Below are 17,698 nucleotides of genomic sequence, written 5' to 3'. Positions count from 1 at the left end.
ACTTGCTGGAACGCAACCCTAAATACTCACAAACGTGAGCTCTTGCTTAATTTATGTGCTTTCTCCTTTCTCTATTCCCTCTCTTTCTCTACCCCTTCCTCCCTTTTTCTTACTTCCTCCCCCCCCCATTTTTTTTTTATTTGCTTTTTTATCTTGTTTTATTTGCTCCTTCCTTTCCCACCCCCTCCCTTCCTAACACCAATACGAGGTCCTAGGGACCTGAACACTTATTTAAACGGGTGTACATCTGCAGACGAGTCCCTAGGGGAGTTTCCCCCCTCATATGACCTGTTTGATTTTTCACTTTGTCATGTCATAACGCTACATGTAATGGGTCCTGCCTACCCACCTATACCCCTGTTATTTTTATCTGTTGTTTGCAACATGTAAACTTAATAAAAACTTATTATTTAAAAAGTGCACACCCCAAACATCTCTTTAACAGTCTGCAGATATCCCAATTTATGCGGGTCATGCTTTTAATTTATGACATAGACACATGTCACATACAACTCATGAAGATGTAAAAGACGTTTCTACAACGCAGATTTCCCCATGCTGTTATAGATCGTGCATTGCACTTGGCTAGAGAAAGATTCCAGAATGATACCTGCAGAGATGCTATATCAGATAGAATACCATATGTACAAAGATTTAATGATACATCTCATGTGGTGTGTAGGTCAGTCACAAAAAAACTCAACATTCTAGAAGCTGACAGATACCTTACAAACACGGTACGAACACCACCTAGACATGTTCATAGCTGCGACAAAACCTTATGCGAGTACCTTGTACAAGCTGACCCTAGAGCCAAATACACCAGATCCCCTGTGAGGATCTCCAACAAATTGGGCTATTATACACAGGGCCGGCCTTAGGCCTTTAGGCGCCCTGTGCGAGAAAGCTTTACAGCGCCCCTCAGTGATCACACCCCTCAGTGGCCACACCCTTTAGTGGCCACACCCCCAGTAACCACACCCATTTATCACCCATATTTTTGGTAAAATATAAAAAGACGGGGTCACGTCGGGTAAATAGACACCAAACATGTCATGCTTTAAAATTGCGCGAACCCGCAAAATTCAGCGGTGAGGGGGAGAGAAGCCGCCCCCAGGACGAGCTGTGTCGGCCGCACGGCGCCCTTGTTGCCATGGCGCCCTGTGTGGCCGCACTGCTCGCACACCCCTAAGGCCGGCCCTGGTTATACATATTACAATTGCAATGTTTGCAATTCCCTTATTGGCAAATATTTTCAGCATCCCCATAAGGGTAACAAATACAAGATTGCTGGATACTACAATTGCAACACAGAATATTGCGTATACATGTTAAATGCCCATGCACACTGGTATATGTTGGGAAGACGATTGGCCCATTTAAAAGGAGATTCAAAAACATAGAAGTGATATTAGAACCACCATAGCTAAACAGTCTAAGGGTGAAGAGGGTGATACCAATAAACCCGTTGCTATCCATTTTGCCAGGTGCAAACACCAAATCCGTGAGTTAAGGGGTATGGTCCTGGAGCATTTACTGCCACACCCCAGGGGAGGTGACAGAGACAACCATCTTTTGAAATGAGAAGCCTTTTGGATATACACACTGGATACAGTAGCCCCAAGAGGGTTGAGCAAACACTTATTTTTAACATGTTTTCTTCCCTAGCTATCTAGTGATATCTAGTACTTGCCTATGACATTAGTTGGTTCTCTCCCTACCTTTTGTTATGATCCTGGTTCCATCCGGTGGGATTTCCATTCACCCCAAACTTTGGGGTTTCCATTTGCTCCACCTATATTCATGTTGTCACTATATTCACACACCTTCCCCCATCCTCTTTGACCCGCATACAGCACTATTCTCAACATCAGTTATGGCATCCCTATGGTAACTTTTACATTGATTACTCCATACCCATATGGTCAGTACTTCTTGTATTACCATTTACATGAATAAGGATATGACCATTATATATTGGAGTTATCTTATGCAATGTCATTATGCATAGATATATTGCATGTAGGTTGTTAACTGGGGAACTTCGTGGTTGTGGTCCGCTGGTCTGAGCCTGATTCCTATACACCAGCTGAGATGGATGATGCTGACATACACTCAGACTGCTAATTCTAGTCATGCCCACTGGACTGGAGGAGGCAGGCACATCTGATACACGGTCTGTGTTAAACTTCTGCCAGTGATCTGACCGTGGTTTGCTCTAACCATGTGTCATAGGAGTAATTTACAATTACATCCCTCCTAATTTTTCTTTACAGCTCGGGCGTAATATCATCTTCGCTCTGCATTATGGACATTACCTGGCTCACCATATGGACAATGTTGAACTTATTATCATCACTGCATGCTTATACTAATAGCCTTATTTTCATGTAATGCTTTGAATTTATTAGTATTTACAAGTCATTAGCCATCTTTGTATAATGGTTTACAATGCTCATGCTCCCCATGTAATCTCACAAATGGACTGGCTGGGCTCTGATGTACGACAGCAGTACAATGCTTTACAATGCTCATGTTTCCTGTGTAATGTCAAAAATGGGCTGGCTGGGTTCTGTTGTCCCACAGCTTGCTTGCTGTGAGTGATGGCACTGGCAGCTATGGAGGATGTTCATTTGAAACTGTGTACTGTGCCTTTGATTTGCCCACCAGTCTGAGGAGGGGGACACAGGAGTTGACACTGTCCAATTGGTTTTGTCTGCCACAGGGCTGGGTCTCTGCCCACTCCCCTTTGCTCTTTTGCTCCTTTGTGTGTGTATGTGTAGGGCAGACATGCTTGCAGCTCTGAAGCCTCCTGGTTACCAGGACAATGTTTCCTGAGCTGCCTCTCACTTGCAGTCTTCATTCTGCTTTTAATGTTACATTAAAATAGAACTATGGGGTAACCTTTTTATCTCATAGATCTCTTTAGGGTCACAGGAGCACATATACTAACCTCCTCCCGTGACCCAAATCTCAGTATATAGCGAGCTATAGACTGAGAGCTCAGCAGCTGGGATGGAGCCTGACAATACTGTCGAGATTCACCCAGCTGGCTGATTGACAGCGGGCTCTGCCTATCTAGAGGCAGAGCCAGCTGTGTCCGCCACCTCCCCCGTCCGTTCCTCCAGTCAGCACTGGGGGAGTGGAGGGGGGAAACCCTGCGGGGAGCGGTGACTGACAGACACCACTCTCTTCTGGGAGATGATCAGTAAGTGAGAGAGCGACGGTATGTGTTCGCTCAATTCCCAGTCTATAGAGCTGACATGTGACAGTTTTATTGTCACACGTCGGCTCTAACTATGGGGTTGAGTGTAAATCACTCACCTCATAGTTCTCCTTTAATTATCTCTACAGTGGTGAGCGAACTCACTAGACTTTGACAGATCCCATAAACTTTATATCCATACTGCTGTATTGTTGTCCATTATGATTTGGCTGTTAGGCCTTGTTCACATCTGGGCTTCGGCAGTTTCTGCGAGTTTTACTGTAAATTGTAGCGCATTGAAGCCCATTTCTTTCTGGTGCGTTTACCAATGAAAGCAGTCAAATCCAGAATTTCCTGTTCCCTTTTTAAATAACTTCCTGTTCCTGTTTCCCTGCAAAAAAAGAGTGTTTGCTGCTGTGTTCCCTGCTTCATTTTCTTGGCGATGGATCATTATTATTTTCAGATCTGGGATGCAATCTGATACCCCGCTCTCCTGCAAGTTGTTTTATTTTTATATAGTGGTTGACGAGGGTCATAAAGACACACCTGTTCCCGATATAGATTGATAAAACGGTCTGTCTCGATCATGTTAAGTGGTGATGGCTCCATTTCTAAATCACAGTGTAGTTTGCAAAAAAAAAAGGGAGGTCTTTCCACGCTGTAAAAAAACGCACGTTAAACGCGCATTCAAAATGTGCAAACGTACTAAAACAGGCAGACACATGCTTTTGCAATGAAAGTTTGTGGACCAAAAATGTGCTGTATATGCCCCAAAGTAGCTCATTAACTTTTCTGTGCAACAGGAGTTTTTTGACGCGTGGCGCAACGCTGAGATGTGAACAGGTATCATTGAAATTAATAGAATTTTCTTTGGTGGGCATTTCAGCATGCATAAAAATGCATGTTTAAATGCCTAGGTGTGAACAAGGCCTTAATGATTCAAATTTGTTTTAGGCGGGAATATGATGTCATAATGACATCAGGGGAGTGGGTCCACTCTCGATGGTTTGCCACTGTATATAATTGTTTCACTATAAACTTGTAGTTAATACACTGTGTTTGCCTAATGAAGGGACCATGTTCGCTTCTGAAACGTTGCATATTGTTACTATGCTTGCCTAGAGTCGTAATAAAAAAAGGACGTTCAACACATTTGAAAAAAAAAAAGGGAGTGCGGGTGACTTTTTAAATATTCCTGTGATTTGCACGGTGCCATTCACAGGTTACAGGCTATACCAGCACTCACTTGTTCTATGGGATTCCGGTCCGGAGTACGTCGGATCAATTACTGCGCATTATGGGTTTGGGCACAAGTTTTTGGCCATTAAATTTAGAATATCCCCAAACCACTAAAATGTAAGATCTGCCTCTAACCCAAGGTTTGTATGAAACTGAATCTCATTCCTAGTGAGCTGTTGGGGAAATGTTACCTTGCTTCCTGTCACAGTGACACCCTGTTACCTCCAGGTGAACTTTGAAAGGGACAAAAAAAGGTACAAAAATGACAGGGGATTTAAACTTAATCCATTCCACTGTTTTTATTATTATCTTTGCCCATGGGAGATTTTTCCATAACTGGGATAGGAAACAGGAAGTGGGATAAAATCTCTATAACAATACCATCCTGGCAGAGGTCTTTCCTTTCTCCTTCCCATCCTACTCAGTTAGGTAATGAAGTAATGGCCCGCAGGGGCAGGATTCGTTACAAATCATGTTGATAAGATAAGAAATTTATAGCGAATGTTATGGTGTCGGAATTTTTTTTTGTGAGCCTTTCCCAAACTATAGACATTCAACTATTTTACATAGTAACAAGCAGCCAAAATTGAGAAACCCTCCTCTCTATGTGTTTCTATTCGCACTGCATATCTAAAAATTATTTTTAAAAATATTTCTTACCTTTTCGGTGTTTCTGTGTAGCAGGCCTGTGCAAGGTTCTCTCTCAATTTCAGTAACCGCAAACTCTGACAGTCCCCATATAACTACTAAGAACAGACTGAGCTCTCCCACATTAACATACAATGCTTCTAGATCTTTAACCCTTTGTTATGGTAGTCAGTGTTCAAATCTAGTTTACAACTGATGAGATCTGGCAGCATATTACAGACAGGGTCAATTATGTTAACATTAATCTCTCCACCACTTGTATTCCAGAGGGAAATTCAGTACAGAGAACAATCATTCTTTCAGAACTGAGCATGTTTTGTGCAATCAGCAATTACATTTTTTGTTATGCTATGTGAATGAGAAACATGCAACAAATTTAAAAAAGGTGTTATCCCAATTTGACTGCAAAAGTGGAAATACACTTTAAAGCTGGCCTCCAGGCAGATATAAAAGGGCTTGTATAAATGCAGCCCTGTAATCATGAATCCAACATTAAAGGATGAAAGCTGTGTTAACCTTGTCCAAAAACATAATAAATTGGCCCTTTAATGTATTTTTTAAATGTGATTAGTGCATATGCCTGATTCTTTCACTGTCCAGTCACAGGGGTGGAAAGGAGACCTGTAAGTGACACTGCACAAAAAAAATCTGGTCCCTTACCCTGCTAGACGGGATTGTGCTAAGGGACACTTTAGCCGCTAAAGACTCGCTGTACAGGCTCCTCGGCAGCCTGTATGTACCTCACCTCACCTCTGCTGCTATTGACTGGGAGGGAGAGTGCAGCACCGTCATTGGCTGCCTGGGTATTTTAAGCAGAGCGGGAAGGGGCCTGCAGAGAAGGCACAACCAGGCTGCTTGGGGCTTCACATGAAGCAGACATTGATGCTTCCCCCTCCCCCCACCACCTCTAACTGGAGAGGAAGAAGAGGGCACGAGGACAGAGCAGATTAGCACTGTAAATCCCTTTTCTATCTTACACCGCTGACCTCTGCACTGCGTCACATTACTGACCTCCGCACTGTGTCACATTACTGACCTCCGCACTGCGTCACATTACTGACCTCCGCACACTGTGTCCCATTACTGACCTCCGCATTCTGCGTCACATTACTGACCTCCGCACTCTGCATCACATTACTGACTTCCGCACTCTGCGTCACATTACTGACTTCCGCACTCTGCGTCACATTATCGACTTCCGCACTCTGCGTTACATTACTGACCTCCGCACTCTGCGTTTATTATTATCGCTCCCTCCGCCACTCTGCTGGGCCCGGCCGGCCACACCGAACAATCGGGACCCAAAGCAGAGGCTGCACTGTAGTCAACCAAATTAGGCTGCCGCCTCAGCCCACCCTGGGGCTTTGCAGCTGCCTAATTTGTGTGAGTACAGACTGCCCAAGGCTGGCAGTGCCCGAAACATCCCAGAAGGAGAGGCCAGGTGAGTGCGCTGTACCCCAGGGGGAAGAGGGAGAGCCGGAGGGGCAGTGCACACAGAGGCGGTGAGAGAGGAAAGGGGTGGCACAGTAGCAGTGGAAGAGCCAGATGGGGGGGACTTATTTTCTGGCAGTGCCCCTCCCGAGACTAGACTCTGGATCCGCCCCTGGCTGGATGGTTAGAAACTTTGTGAGGTAAAACAGCTATCTGTTTTTCATCTGTGTATTTAGTTGTTTGCCTAGAGTTTTCTGTAGCTGCAGTCACTCTGGATAAACTCCCCCTCAAAGCACACAGCAGAGTTATTCTCTTATTTATAATATTTAGACCTTTTATATAGCCTTACATATGATGCAGAACATTACATAGATATAGTCAAATCTGTTCCTCAAAAGAGCTCACAATATAATAATTTCCCTACCACACAACATTATCAGCAATTCAGTAGGAAGCCGTTTAACCTATAGGTGTGCTGTTGGACTCTGAGAAGAGACTGAAGAACTCCCATGCAAACATAAGATGAACATACTTGCCACTGGTGAGACTTGAAGCCGGAACATAGTACTGCAAACTAAACTCTTAATCACAGTAAACTCTTAATCATGTGCGAAATATGGCCCAGGTAGTGAGGAACTTACATTTGTCTGCATGTGAAGAGTGTACTTACACTGAATAATGTCATGAGGATAGAGAGAAATTGGGGGACACAAATGCATTACCCATTCAAAGCCAATGCAGCAAAAAAAGTTGCACTGCGAGTATACATATTTACTCTTAAAATAATGAACTTTTTGCCTTTTAGTATACAGCATAACTCAAAACTAAGGTTAAAGTCTGGAAGACTGAAAAAAAAGTAAAGTGGCCTTTCATTCCAGTCCATCTAAAGGTGCCCATACACTGCTCGATTCTCGTACGAGAATCGCGGGAAATCCCGCGATCGTACGAGAATCGAACAGTGTGAACGAAGACTTGCGACCGTTTCTAATGTACGGTCGCACGTCTTTTGTCTAAGGAGCATGTTAGAAAACCAGCCGAGAATTGTACGATTTTCGGCTGGTTTGAACAGTGCTCGGGAGACAAATGCCGAACGGGCCGGTGTGCGCACGCGCACACTGTCTGTTCAGCATTGCGGTCATCGGAAACCCGCCCCTCAGGGGGGCGGGCTTGCGATGATCGAGAGTGCGATCTGCCTGTCCAAGATGGGCAGATCGTACGTTTTTTAATCACTTTACAACCATCGCAAGACTAAGGTCTTGCGATGGTTGTAAAGTGTATGGCCACCTTAAGTTTGCTTCCCAATTGCAATAATTAGTGTCAGGATTATTAATGTGAAGGTGTGAGGGCTTTAGTTCTGTTGTATTCAAATCTTTTGTCCCATAGAGTAACAAATGTCACTGTTGGATTACCTTGTGAATTCTGTCTTGCCTTGGTATTAGAATGTGGAACTTCAAAGACTGCTGATGTATTGCAGTGTTTTCATGTTTGTTGGTATGATTACCATACATGATTTAGTTTTAAGCAGTGTGGTACTAATTGCTGCATGGCAGTTTGTAAACAGGTCAGCTCTGAAACTTACTCTGGTAATGGCCTGAACTGACATTGGTTATGTTGTTCAAAGATTATGTTATGTTATTTCTCTAAGAGAGTGCAAATTTTCCTTAAGAAAATCTGTCCTAATAGAAATCTAGCATCTGCCATTCCATATTGTTTCTGAAAAAGCTGGTTGCCTGGCTGTAATGACCCTCTTGATTTAATACTTTAGGTCACAAACATGGAACAAATATTTTGTACTATAATGAACAGGAGAGAGACAGATGATTGCAAAGGATTGTACATAATGATTATGGTTGCTACCATGCAACAATGGAGAAAGTGGAAGCTGTTGGGAGTGGAGGACATGGCTTCAGTGTGACAGCGAGTAGAGGGGCAGCACAGCCTGCAGCTTCTCCTCGGATCCCCCCTGCTCTCCCCCACATGTAGGGCAGAGGCCGCGGGGATCCAATTTGGAGAGCGGGAGGATCGGTAAATATCTGTGATTTTTAATGATCCCCTGTGTGTAAACATCACTTCCTGTTCATTCATAAATTTCTGAATGGGTAGTAGTACTCACTATAGAGGCTTCTATAGAAGCCCCCCAGCAGTAAAAAAGATAAAAATAAAAAAAACAACACACACACACATTATTAGACATGTGCAAAGACTAAACATTTGTTTAGGACTAAATGAACGGAAACTAAAAACATTTTTATTAGTTTCGGCAAACAAAACTAATTTTGAATCTATTTCGGATTTAGCCACCGCTGTGTTCTGCGCATGCGCACTGCCGTCCTGGAGACGGGAGCATGACGTCACATGGTGACGTACACCTGTTTAGCTACAGCTCTGTGTTCAGTTTGGCAGCTGCATCAAAATTGCATCACAATGCTTTCTAATGGGATATCTGGTGCTCTGTTCACACCAGTGCAGTCAGTTCCGATGCAGTCAGAAAAAATCCTGCTAGCCACATTTTAGCTGCAGCTGATTGCAACGCATCAAAAACGCATGCATACACATTGCAACGCATTGGACTGCACCTGAAAACCCATTTTAAGCTTTAAAAAAGCGTCAAAATCGCGGCACAACACATCACACTGCAGCTGCGCAAACACACACAGTCATGGTAGCTCTAAGGGTCAGTTCACACCAGCTCTGGTTTGTTTCAGCATGATTCACTGCTGGAACGCTTTGGAGCGCATCCCGGCCAGCTTCCTGCGTTCAGGTGTGGGAGCGGGTGTTTGCGGCGCGTTGAAGTCAATGGCACCGCAGCCATGCCCTCCCGCCCACGGTGCGATCACCCTCCACAGAACACGTTGCACATCAGTGCCTGTGTTTCAGTCCAGTGTGATCTGAAAATATAGTTCTAACCATCTTGTCTTGGTTTTTATTGTAACTGTACTGTCTCCCTGTATGTTGTAAAGCACTGCACAAACTGTTGGCTCTATATAAATCATGTATAATGTATAAGTTACTTTTTTTTTTAAGTTTTGGATAGAGTAGGAAAAAGTTAAAATTTATTCGAGGCTTTTATTTCTGCCTGTGACTCCATTGTGGAGTTTTTTCCTGTCCCTGTGAAATGATATTTCTGTACCAGAAATGGGGAGTACAGGCATCACATGGTCAGGAAAGCATAAACACATTGCCAAGAGTAGTAATCTTGGATTTACCTGTAACGTTAAGCTTTGCCCCACCTCTCCCACTTTCCAAGGTACCCTTTAGGTCAGTGGTTCTCAACCTGTGTAACCTCGGGGCCCACATTTTTCCTTGGTCATTAAGTCGTGACCCAAAAATGATTCATTTCTGAGACATTTTCATTTATTACACAAAACAACTTGTGCACTATTCAGCAACGTATATATATGCACATTTTAAACATTATTGGGGGTATGGAATTGTATTGTGGGGGGTATGTGGGGGTTTGGAGCTTTAGTAGGGGGTGCGAGCATGCCACATTCAAACATGCTCCATAGACAAAAGACGTGCGACCGTAGAGTAAAAACGGTTGCACGCCTGCCATACACTTTGCGATTATCGTACGATTGCGGGATTTCCCGTGATTATCGTGCAATAATCGCACAGTGTATGGGCACCTTTTTAGTAAGTAAGGCCACCTGTTAAATTAGACAACTAAATAGGTGAATCAGCAAGTGGGAGGATGTATTTTACGTTGGGGGTAAGCAATAGACATAGTCAACATGTTTGGTCAACACACAGACTAATCCATGGCCATGAATAAGTTTGATCGACAAATGTATTGGTTACTGGTTTTATCTCCAACATGGAATGTTGGAAATAAAAGTGTTGTTTTATCAGCTTAGAATGTGCTGATCAACTTTGTTTATTTCTTGTACAACAGCTTACAAGAAAGTACAATGTGAAGCTTAAAAAAAATTACTTTACGCGTTATATGGTTAAAAAGTTCCACGTAAAGTTTAGTAATTAGACACACTATTGATTTCATGGGTTGTTTTTCTCCACTCAGGCAAAGTCAGCCTGTCTATCCCCTCTCTTCTTGTGGATTTAGACAGCCCTATTCCTCATCGCTCTCTACAAGTGCTTCATATTCAAGGTGAGTTGATAGTTGATCGCTTCTCAATGTGTTTACGGCTTTGCAGCTTACATTGCTAAAGCTTTTGTATGTCATGCTTAATTTTTCCAGTTGCACAGGACATTTTATAGCACAATGCCACATGTCTCATGTCCTAATGTGCATCTCCAGTCTTTTTAAAATGTTGTGTCCACGTTCCCTGTGCAAACCATTGTTTTGAACTTTACAGTGGCGCAATGTGCAGCATTACAGCATTTTTGTGCATTGTTTTTGTTGTGTGTTCCTAGAAGCTGACATTGCTTGGTGTACAAGGTAAAACATTTAGGACGCTATATCAAATTTAGATTTGTATTTATTTTTTATTAGGCAGAATCTCATGTTGATAAATAATAGCTGGACTACCTGCTTATGTCCCCTCATGGCTCTGGTAAACCATAATGGTAGTGTAAATGGTCTGGGGATAAATCAGGCCCTAACAGATTAGTGCAGTATTATTCACATCTAAATAAACACCATTGCTAGCACCTGTCTAGGCTGCACATATGACAAAGTGTGTAACTCCACCAAGATTCAGAACCAAAAAATGTCCACAAACAAAAAAAGTCTACATGCAAAAATAAAAGGGAGGGGATGGAGGAAATGCTATAAACTAATTAAGTTACCTAATGTTAACTACAAATTTTAGGGTTATTAAAAACTAATAATGGTTAAAAAACAAATTGTATTTTGCATGTTTTCTCTTTTATAAAGATTCTAAAGTTGTGTTTCTAGTACAAGGCATTTTTTTACATTTTGATGCTACAAAAACAAACACATTTAAAAAGTTTAGATACTAACAATAAAAAAGAGCAAAAGAGAATACTGAGGGTGAAGGAGTTTAATAAAACTAAATAGGGCTATCTAAAGGTAAATAAGGGTCTAAAATGGTGTTTAAAATATTTTGATTTCATACAGAGTGGTAATTTACAGGTCTCTCGGTGGTTTATCTTAATGCAGAGTCCCTGTATAATCCACAGGAATGAGCTGTCAGTTTGACAGCTTGGTCCTTTACAGTGCCCTTGCAGAGTCTGGCTGGTCCTGCTTCGCAGGCCTTAAAGGCAAGTCCTGCGGACCACTTGTGCCTGCAGAGCATGTGTAGGAAGGAGAAAAAAATAAACTTTTTAAACAGGTTTAAACTTACCTGTGTCTTCGCCGCGCACTCCTGTTCGAACATCTGATGAGTCTAGGGCAGCCGCAAAGGATCTTGGGGCGGGCGCATGCGCAGTTCAGAAGTTCGGCCAGTAGACAAGGAGAGAAACAAGGTAAGTCTATGAAGCAGCGTGCACCCGCACAGACTCTGTTGGACATCAGAGGAGAGGAGGACAGAGGAGTCAGCGCTGGATCGGAGACCCGCACCAGCACTGGGGGGACATCTGAAAACTAAAGAAGAAGATGATCAGATTAAGAGGCATGATTTAACCCTTTCGCTGCCAAGCCCTCCGGAACATTTTTCAAATCAGCTGGCCAAGCCATTTTTGAATTTTCTGCAATTTATTCCTATTGATTTGATTTTCAACTGCTGCGTTGCTAGCGTTTGTAAAAGACCCCCCAAACCATATATTGTCTGAAAGCGCAGGCCCGATAGAATAAAAAGATGGTGATACTAATGCTATAAATTTAAAGGGGACAGTCTGCTGAACAGTTCTACTATAAGCTGATGGTCGCTAAAGCGACCATCAGCTTATAGTACAACTGTAAATGCCAGGTCCGTACGGCGTACTGAGCTGGCCAGCTGGAAGCACTTTTGTAGCTCCGTACGACGTACGTCCTTGGCAGCGAAAGGGTTAAGGTAAGTCTTTACACTAACATTGTGGGGAGGGGAAAAAAATATCCTTTAATGTCACTTTAAAGCAACTCTATAATTTGCACATGCAGAGCACAGCAACATGTTTGCTTTAATGCCTCCTTCCCTAGCAGCAAATACTCGACTCTCCATTACTCACCTATCACTCTGTCCAGCTGCAGGAAGGGAAATCCGATGTAAGCTCTGCGTGAATCTAGTCAGACTTTACCCAGAAATGAGGACTCTGTTCACCACTTTTGTGTCCCTGCTAGGTCAAGTCGGGCCAAGCAACAGCATTGTCACATGAGAAGAGGCTAAGTAAAAGTCAGTATAGCAAGCACCTAACTCCACGCTGCAATGCATAATGAGTTCTACGGCATTTTATCTTGGTCAGGTCAGATGAAGGGGACACTTTAATTGACTTGAAACACACTATACACAGGCCCGGATTCCCCACAAGGCCGCCGAGGCCCGGCGGCAGGGCGCAGAGGGGCAGCAGCGGTGTCCTTGTGGGGAAGTTACCTTCTCTACATTTAGTCCTGCTTTGTACAAGCAGGACTAAATGTAGAGTGAGGCAGCCGATTTTTTGTTTACATGTGAACTCGGCGATGTCACCGAAATCACATGTAAACAGTGTGCAGCCTCCTCCCTTCCCCCCTGCACTTACCTCTCTCCTCTGGTTCCGGGCTCCGCCGCCGAGTCTCTCACTGCAGTGAGCAGAGCGGCAGTGTTAAAAGTAACCCTGCCGTTCCGTGACTGTACACAGTGAGAGGGCAGAGCTGTGCTCTTCCTCTCTCACCTGTCACAGGAGTTCCAGCACAGTACTGTGCTAGAACTCCATCTCAGATGTGGGGCGGCAGGGCGAGTAAATCCGGCCCTGACTATGCATCTCTATGATGTATATCTATCTCAATAAATACATCTGTGATCAAAATCTTGTTATTGAGGTTCGCTTCTCCAGTACAAAATTAAGCACTCCCTATATTGATTTTTTATTTAGTTTCTTCTCACTTCTTGCCCTGTACATATACAGTGCGCTAATGTGTAAAGCAAGCTACCTGGTTTGGTCCTACTGTTTGATGGACCTTTGTTGCACATAAAAGCAGGGTGGAGGGAGTTACATGCTCCTTCATACCCAGAAGGACTAAGTACTTTGCCTGGCAGTTGAACAAAGAGGCAGCACTCCTAAAAAGATAATTTGATGACCTAAAAGACTGGTAAGTTACTGAGGACAGAGCAGTTAGCCGGAAACAGTAGGTTCACGCTGGCTTTACACCTACTCATTGCAGTAATGTGAGATCAGATGAATGTTTTGAATGGCGCCCAAATATACGAGTTATAGTGAAATAGAGAAAAAATATGTGTCCAGTTCTAGGTACAGTGGAAGCCCCTTTTAAAATAATGCATAGCACAGTAACACTCATGTGGTAATCTCTAGCAGTATCCTGCCTATGTTGACAGCTCTCCTGCTACCTTAGATTGAACGTCTCTAGCTCATTGTGACCAGGCCCTGTCAAAGGTGTGTTCTGGAAAACATCTGTGTTTTGTATTCCTTTCAAAGGGGGCCGGAATCTGCTTTTTGAGGAAATGATTGAAGCTCATTACCTGTTTGGAGACAACCAATGAGCAGAGTAGACATTTAAGAGGAGAAAGCTGTATTTATAAAGTCTGTGATCCCAGATGAGCCTAAACAGAGTAAGACATACAAAAACGTTGGTAGCTAGATTGAATTAGTAAGGTTTATGTGCCTATTCATTTTATTGGGAAGGATAGCCACATCCTAAGTTTGGCTTCTGTAATTAGAATTAGCAAGGTCAGGTTCAACTTAACGTAGTTTTGAGCTGTAATTGAATCATAATCCCTAAATATTTTAATTTGTCAACCCATTGAAATGGATAATCCGATTTGGGTTGTGTTAGTCCATTAGGGAATATTATGGATTTGTTTTGGTTACCTTTTAAACCTGGAAATGTGCCAAATACTGCTATACTCCTAAGCAGTTTGTTAAGGGATTGCATATTTCCATCTACTGTAGGTATATTGGGGTATCATCTGCATAAAAAGAGATTTTTATTCCTCAACTCTGACCCATGTAAGACTTTTGATGATTTCTTTATTATTTATTTATGTCATGTTTTTTCGGGGTGTTAATATACAGAAAACCACAGGTCCAGATGGGATAATGAGTGCTCAATGACTGTGCTTAGGAACTGGCAGAAGTGATCTTTTCAAGCTTTCTCCATTGTCGATTATTCCATCAAGCATTAAAGAGGGTATAACATATCCAGTTCCCAAAAAAATGTCTTGCAGTTCTAATGATTATAGATTAGTGGCAAATACATCTCATAGGATAAAATGCTTTAAAAAGCTCCTTTTGAAGTATAGTCCTGCTTTTCACCTCTGATGGATCAACAGCAATATGCATATAGTCCTAATCGATCTACAGAGGACACTGTTGCTACATTATTTCACACAATATTGATGCATTTAAATGAACCAAATACTTATACTAGGGTACTTATTATAATTTTGCCTTTAAAGCTATGGGTCCTAAGAAGATGATTTCTAAATTAATGGATGTTGGCCTTCAGCTTTTGACTTGTATGGGGATTTTAGACTTTTTCACTAACTGACACCAATCCTTCTTTGCTCAAAAATAGATGCTGCTTGATAGAACAGCTTATTTTGCGTTACATTTATTTCATGAAAGTTTAGTACCCTATGTTTCAGTATAGGGGATCGGTAGTTTGTTTCAGTGGGAATCTTAATGTATTCTTGTACAGTCCTATTGTAGGTTGTCTGTAAATTCACTAGAGTTTGGCTTTGCTGTTTATGGAACATGTTAATGGATTTTTAAAAAAATTACCCCCTTGCATGAGTCTTAAAGACATTGCATTTATAAGCTAAATTAGTGGAACCCCTATTTAGTGCCTAGTACTGTGACAGGTCTGCATTTGCAGCTGTTTGGACTTCCTCCACAGTCAACCACAGTAAGCTCAGTCTCCACCGATGGCCAGGGTGAGCCACATCAAGAGTGGCTTTGAAAATAATGTGATCAGATATAGTTTGCCATACATACTCAATGTCATCCTCACAGGGAAGTAGGTCTCCAGTCACAAGTGCATGATTCAGTCATGACAGGGCTTTATATTTTTTCGATTGACAGGATTAGATATTTGGTTGGGGTATTTCCAGCACCATGAGTCCGTGTAAGACAAGGCATTACACCAATCTCTTATTAAACGCAGTTCAAAGGGCAGGGGGCATAATCTGTCCACCATGGGGTTCAGAGTAAGATTGAAATGTATTAAAAGAGTGTTCTTGGGTGGAAGGTAGAAGAGCTTACACTCAGTCTCTTTAAATAGGTCCCTGTCTAGGTGTGGGGGGGATTATAAATGGCTATGAGGATTATAGGTTAGTTCTGTACCTTGCAAGCAGCATTATAACATATCTATCTTTAAAATTGGTAATAGCATGGAGTACAGGATATTTCTCTGACGTAGGTCTAATTGAACTTGTCTCTGGCTTTCCTTGTTTCCACCAAGAAGCTAGGATAAATAGGTTGTATCACCCCATTGAATTGTAGCAGAGCTTGTTCTCTGACTATAGTTGAAAAGTTTAAGGATCATGGGCTGCGGGGGTCTTATCTGTGTCAGAAAGAGCTACAGTAAGAGGTTGAGATTAGCCCGTTTTTAATAAACATCACAGGGTCAGAGCCCTCAGATTTTTCAGGTAGGCCTCCAATTCCCACATTATTGCTCCAGAGGCAATTCTCCATGCTAAGCTTTAGCCTCTATGGCAATAATCCGACAATCTGCTAGGGACGGGACGATAGGTATCCACTAAGTCGCTAACTCTCCTTTCTACTTCTGTAGTGCATTTTCTCATGCATTGCATATTTTGTCTAAGGGAGGCAAAGTCATTTTTACACTTACTAACCTTAGGAGATAAATGGCACATGTATACAGCTTTAAGGATTTTGAAAATTGATTAGTGCACTACATGATCTGAGGTGGTGAAGATCGCAGATGCGAGAGAACCAGAGCCTGTGGTAGTGGAGGATTGAGATCCCTGCTTTAAAATGGGATCAGCAAGTACCTGTGTAAGAGGGGGTTCCTGGGCTGCTGTAGTGCTAGTTGTTATATCACCCGATTCTGCTGGCTGGCTGTGATTCAGCTGGGTGTTGAATTGCTGCAGCTCTCTCTGTCTCACATGTGTGGATTCCACTGAGACTGAGCTGTCACTGAGACTGAGCTGTCACTGAGCAGCTCCATCTCTTTTTTAGAGAAAGACACCGAAGGACCCGCCATGGTACCAGTGCTATCCTGTTTTGCAGCATGCAGGTATTGCGTTGTGAATCTCTGTACTCCAGAGTGGCCAGTTTCCTCATTCACCTCTAGACTGGTTGCTGGCCGTATGCAGAAGGATTTCAGGACTTTTGTGTTTTGTGCAATCAAAATGTAGCTGTCCAGGAGTGCTGTTGTTCACATCAGTGTCCGGCCATGCCCCTCCTTTAGTTAGATTTAATAGATTAATATACTAGACTCTTTCTTGAATCACTTGATACTAATAAGGTACGTTTTTCCAATTCCACAGAATGTATTGTATACTGCTATAGCTTAACTTTAGTTCACCACCAATGTTTAAAAAAAAAAAATTCCAACGCCTATCTGCTCCCCACCAAGTTTTCCTATTTTTGACTGCATCCCCTGAAGTTTTAGCTCCACTGTTGCACTATAATATAAAATAAATCTAACAGTTAGTTGGGTAACCCTTCACAATGTCCACAGCTGCTGTGCAAATTCAGGAACAAGTTAAAGTTCTCTCCTAAAGAGTTCCCAAGAGATCCAGAAAATGTTTGTTTAGGTGGTTTAATTTCATGTATGTATTTTGTTTAAGGTTTACCCATCCTCTGATGCTTGGTTCAGGTGTGCACACAACAGGAATCCCTCACCCAGCCATAGTGCCTCACTCAGGGAATAAAGAAATTGACTGCTATGACAGGAACATGTGAGTATATAAATATAATAAATCATTTTCAGTACATATGATATCAAACGTTGTAAAAAACAAAACAAAAAATAGCATCCCTTGCTCCCATTCACTGAGCTTGCTTCCTGTCTTTATACTGCCAGATGTAATTATTTACTGTGTAAGGGCGATGGATTGATGTCCCTGAAGACAACATAGTGATACAAAACTCTAATAGTGAGACACCATGTGCTCCATGGTTTCCACCTTCCCAATGTAGAGTAATGCAGAGCTT

At 42.5% G+C, this 17,698-nt stretch overlaps 1 protein-coding gene across 1 annotated transcript in view; it reads left to right on the top strand.

Moving 5' to 3' along the window:
- TCF7 (transcription factor 7 (T-cell specific, HMG-box)) overlaps positions 1 to 17,698 on the top strand; it is a 164,231-nt gene that overhangs the window by 16,323 nt on the left and 130,210 nt on the right. The window contains exons 4-5 of the mRNA XM_018562830.1: positions 10,545 to 10,631; positions 17,332 to 17,442. Coding sequence (XP_018418332.1) covers positions 10,545 to 10,631; positions 17,332 to 17,442 — 198 coding nt within the window. The remainder of the gene's footprint in view (positions 1 to 10,544; positions 10,632 to 17,331; positions 17,443 to 17,698) is intronic.

This window comes from Nanorana parkeri, unplaced genomic scaffold, assembly GCF_000935625.1.
Source record: "Nanorana parkeri isolate BGI_ZX_2015 unplaced genomic scaffold, ASM93562v1 scaffold605, whole genome shotgun sequence".
Classification (NCBI taxonomy): domain Eukaryota; kingdom Metazoa; phylum Chordata; class Amphibia; order Anura; family Dicroglossidae; genus Nanorana; species Nanorana parkeri.
The sequence above is the reverse complement of the archived record's forward strand: the minus strand, read 5'-3'. Positions and strand labels throughout refer to the sequence as shown.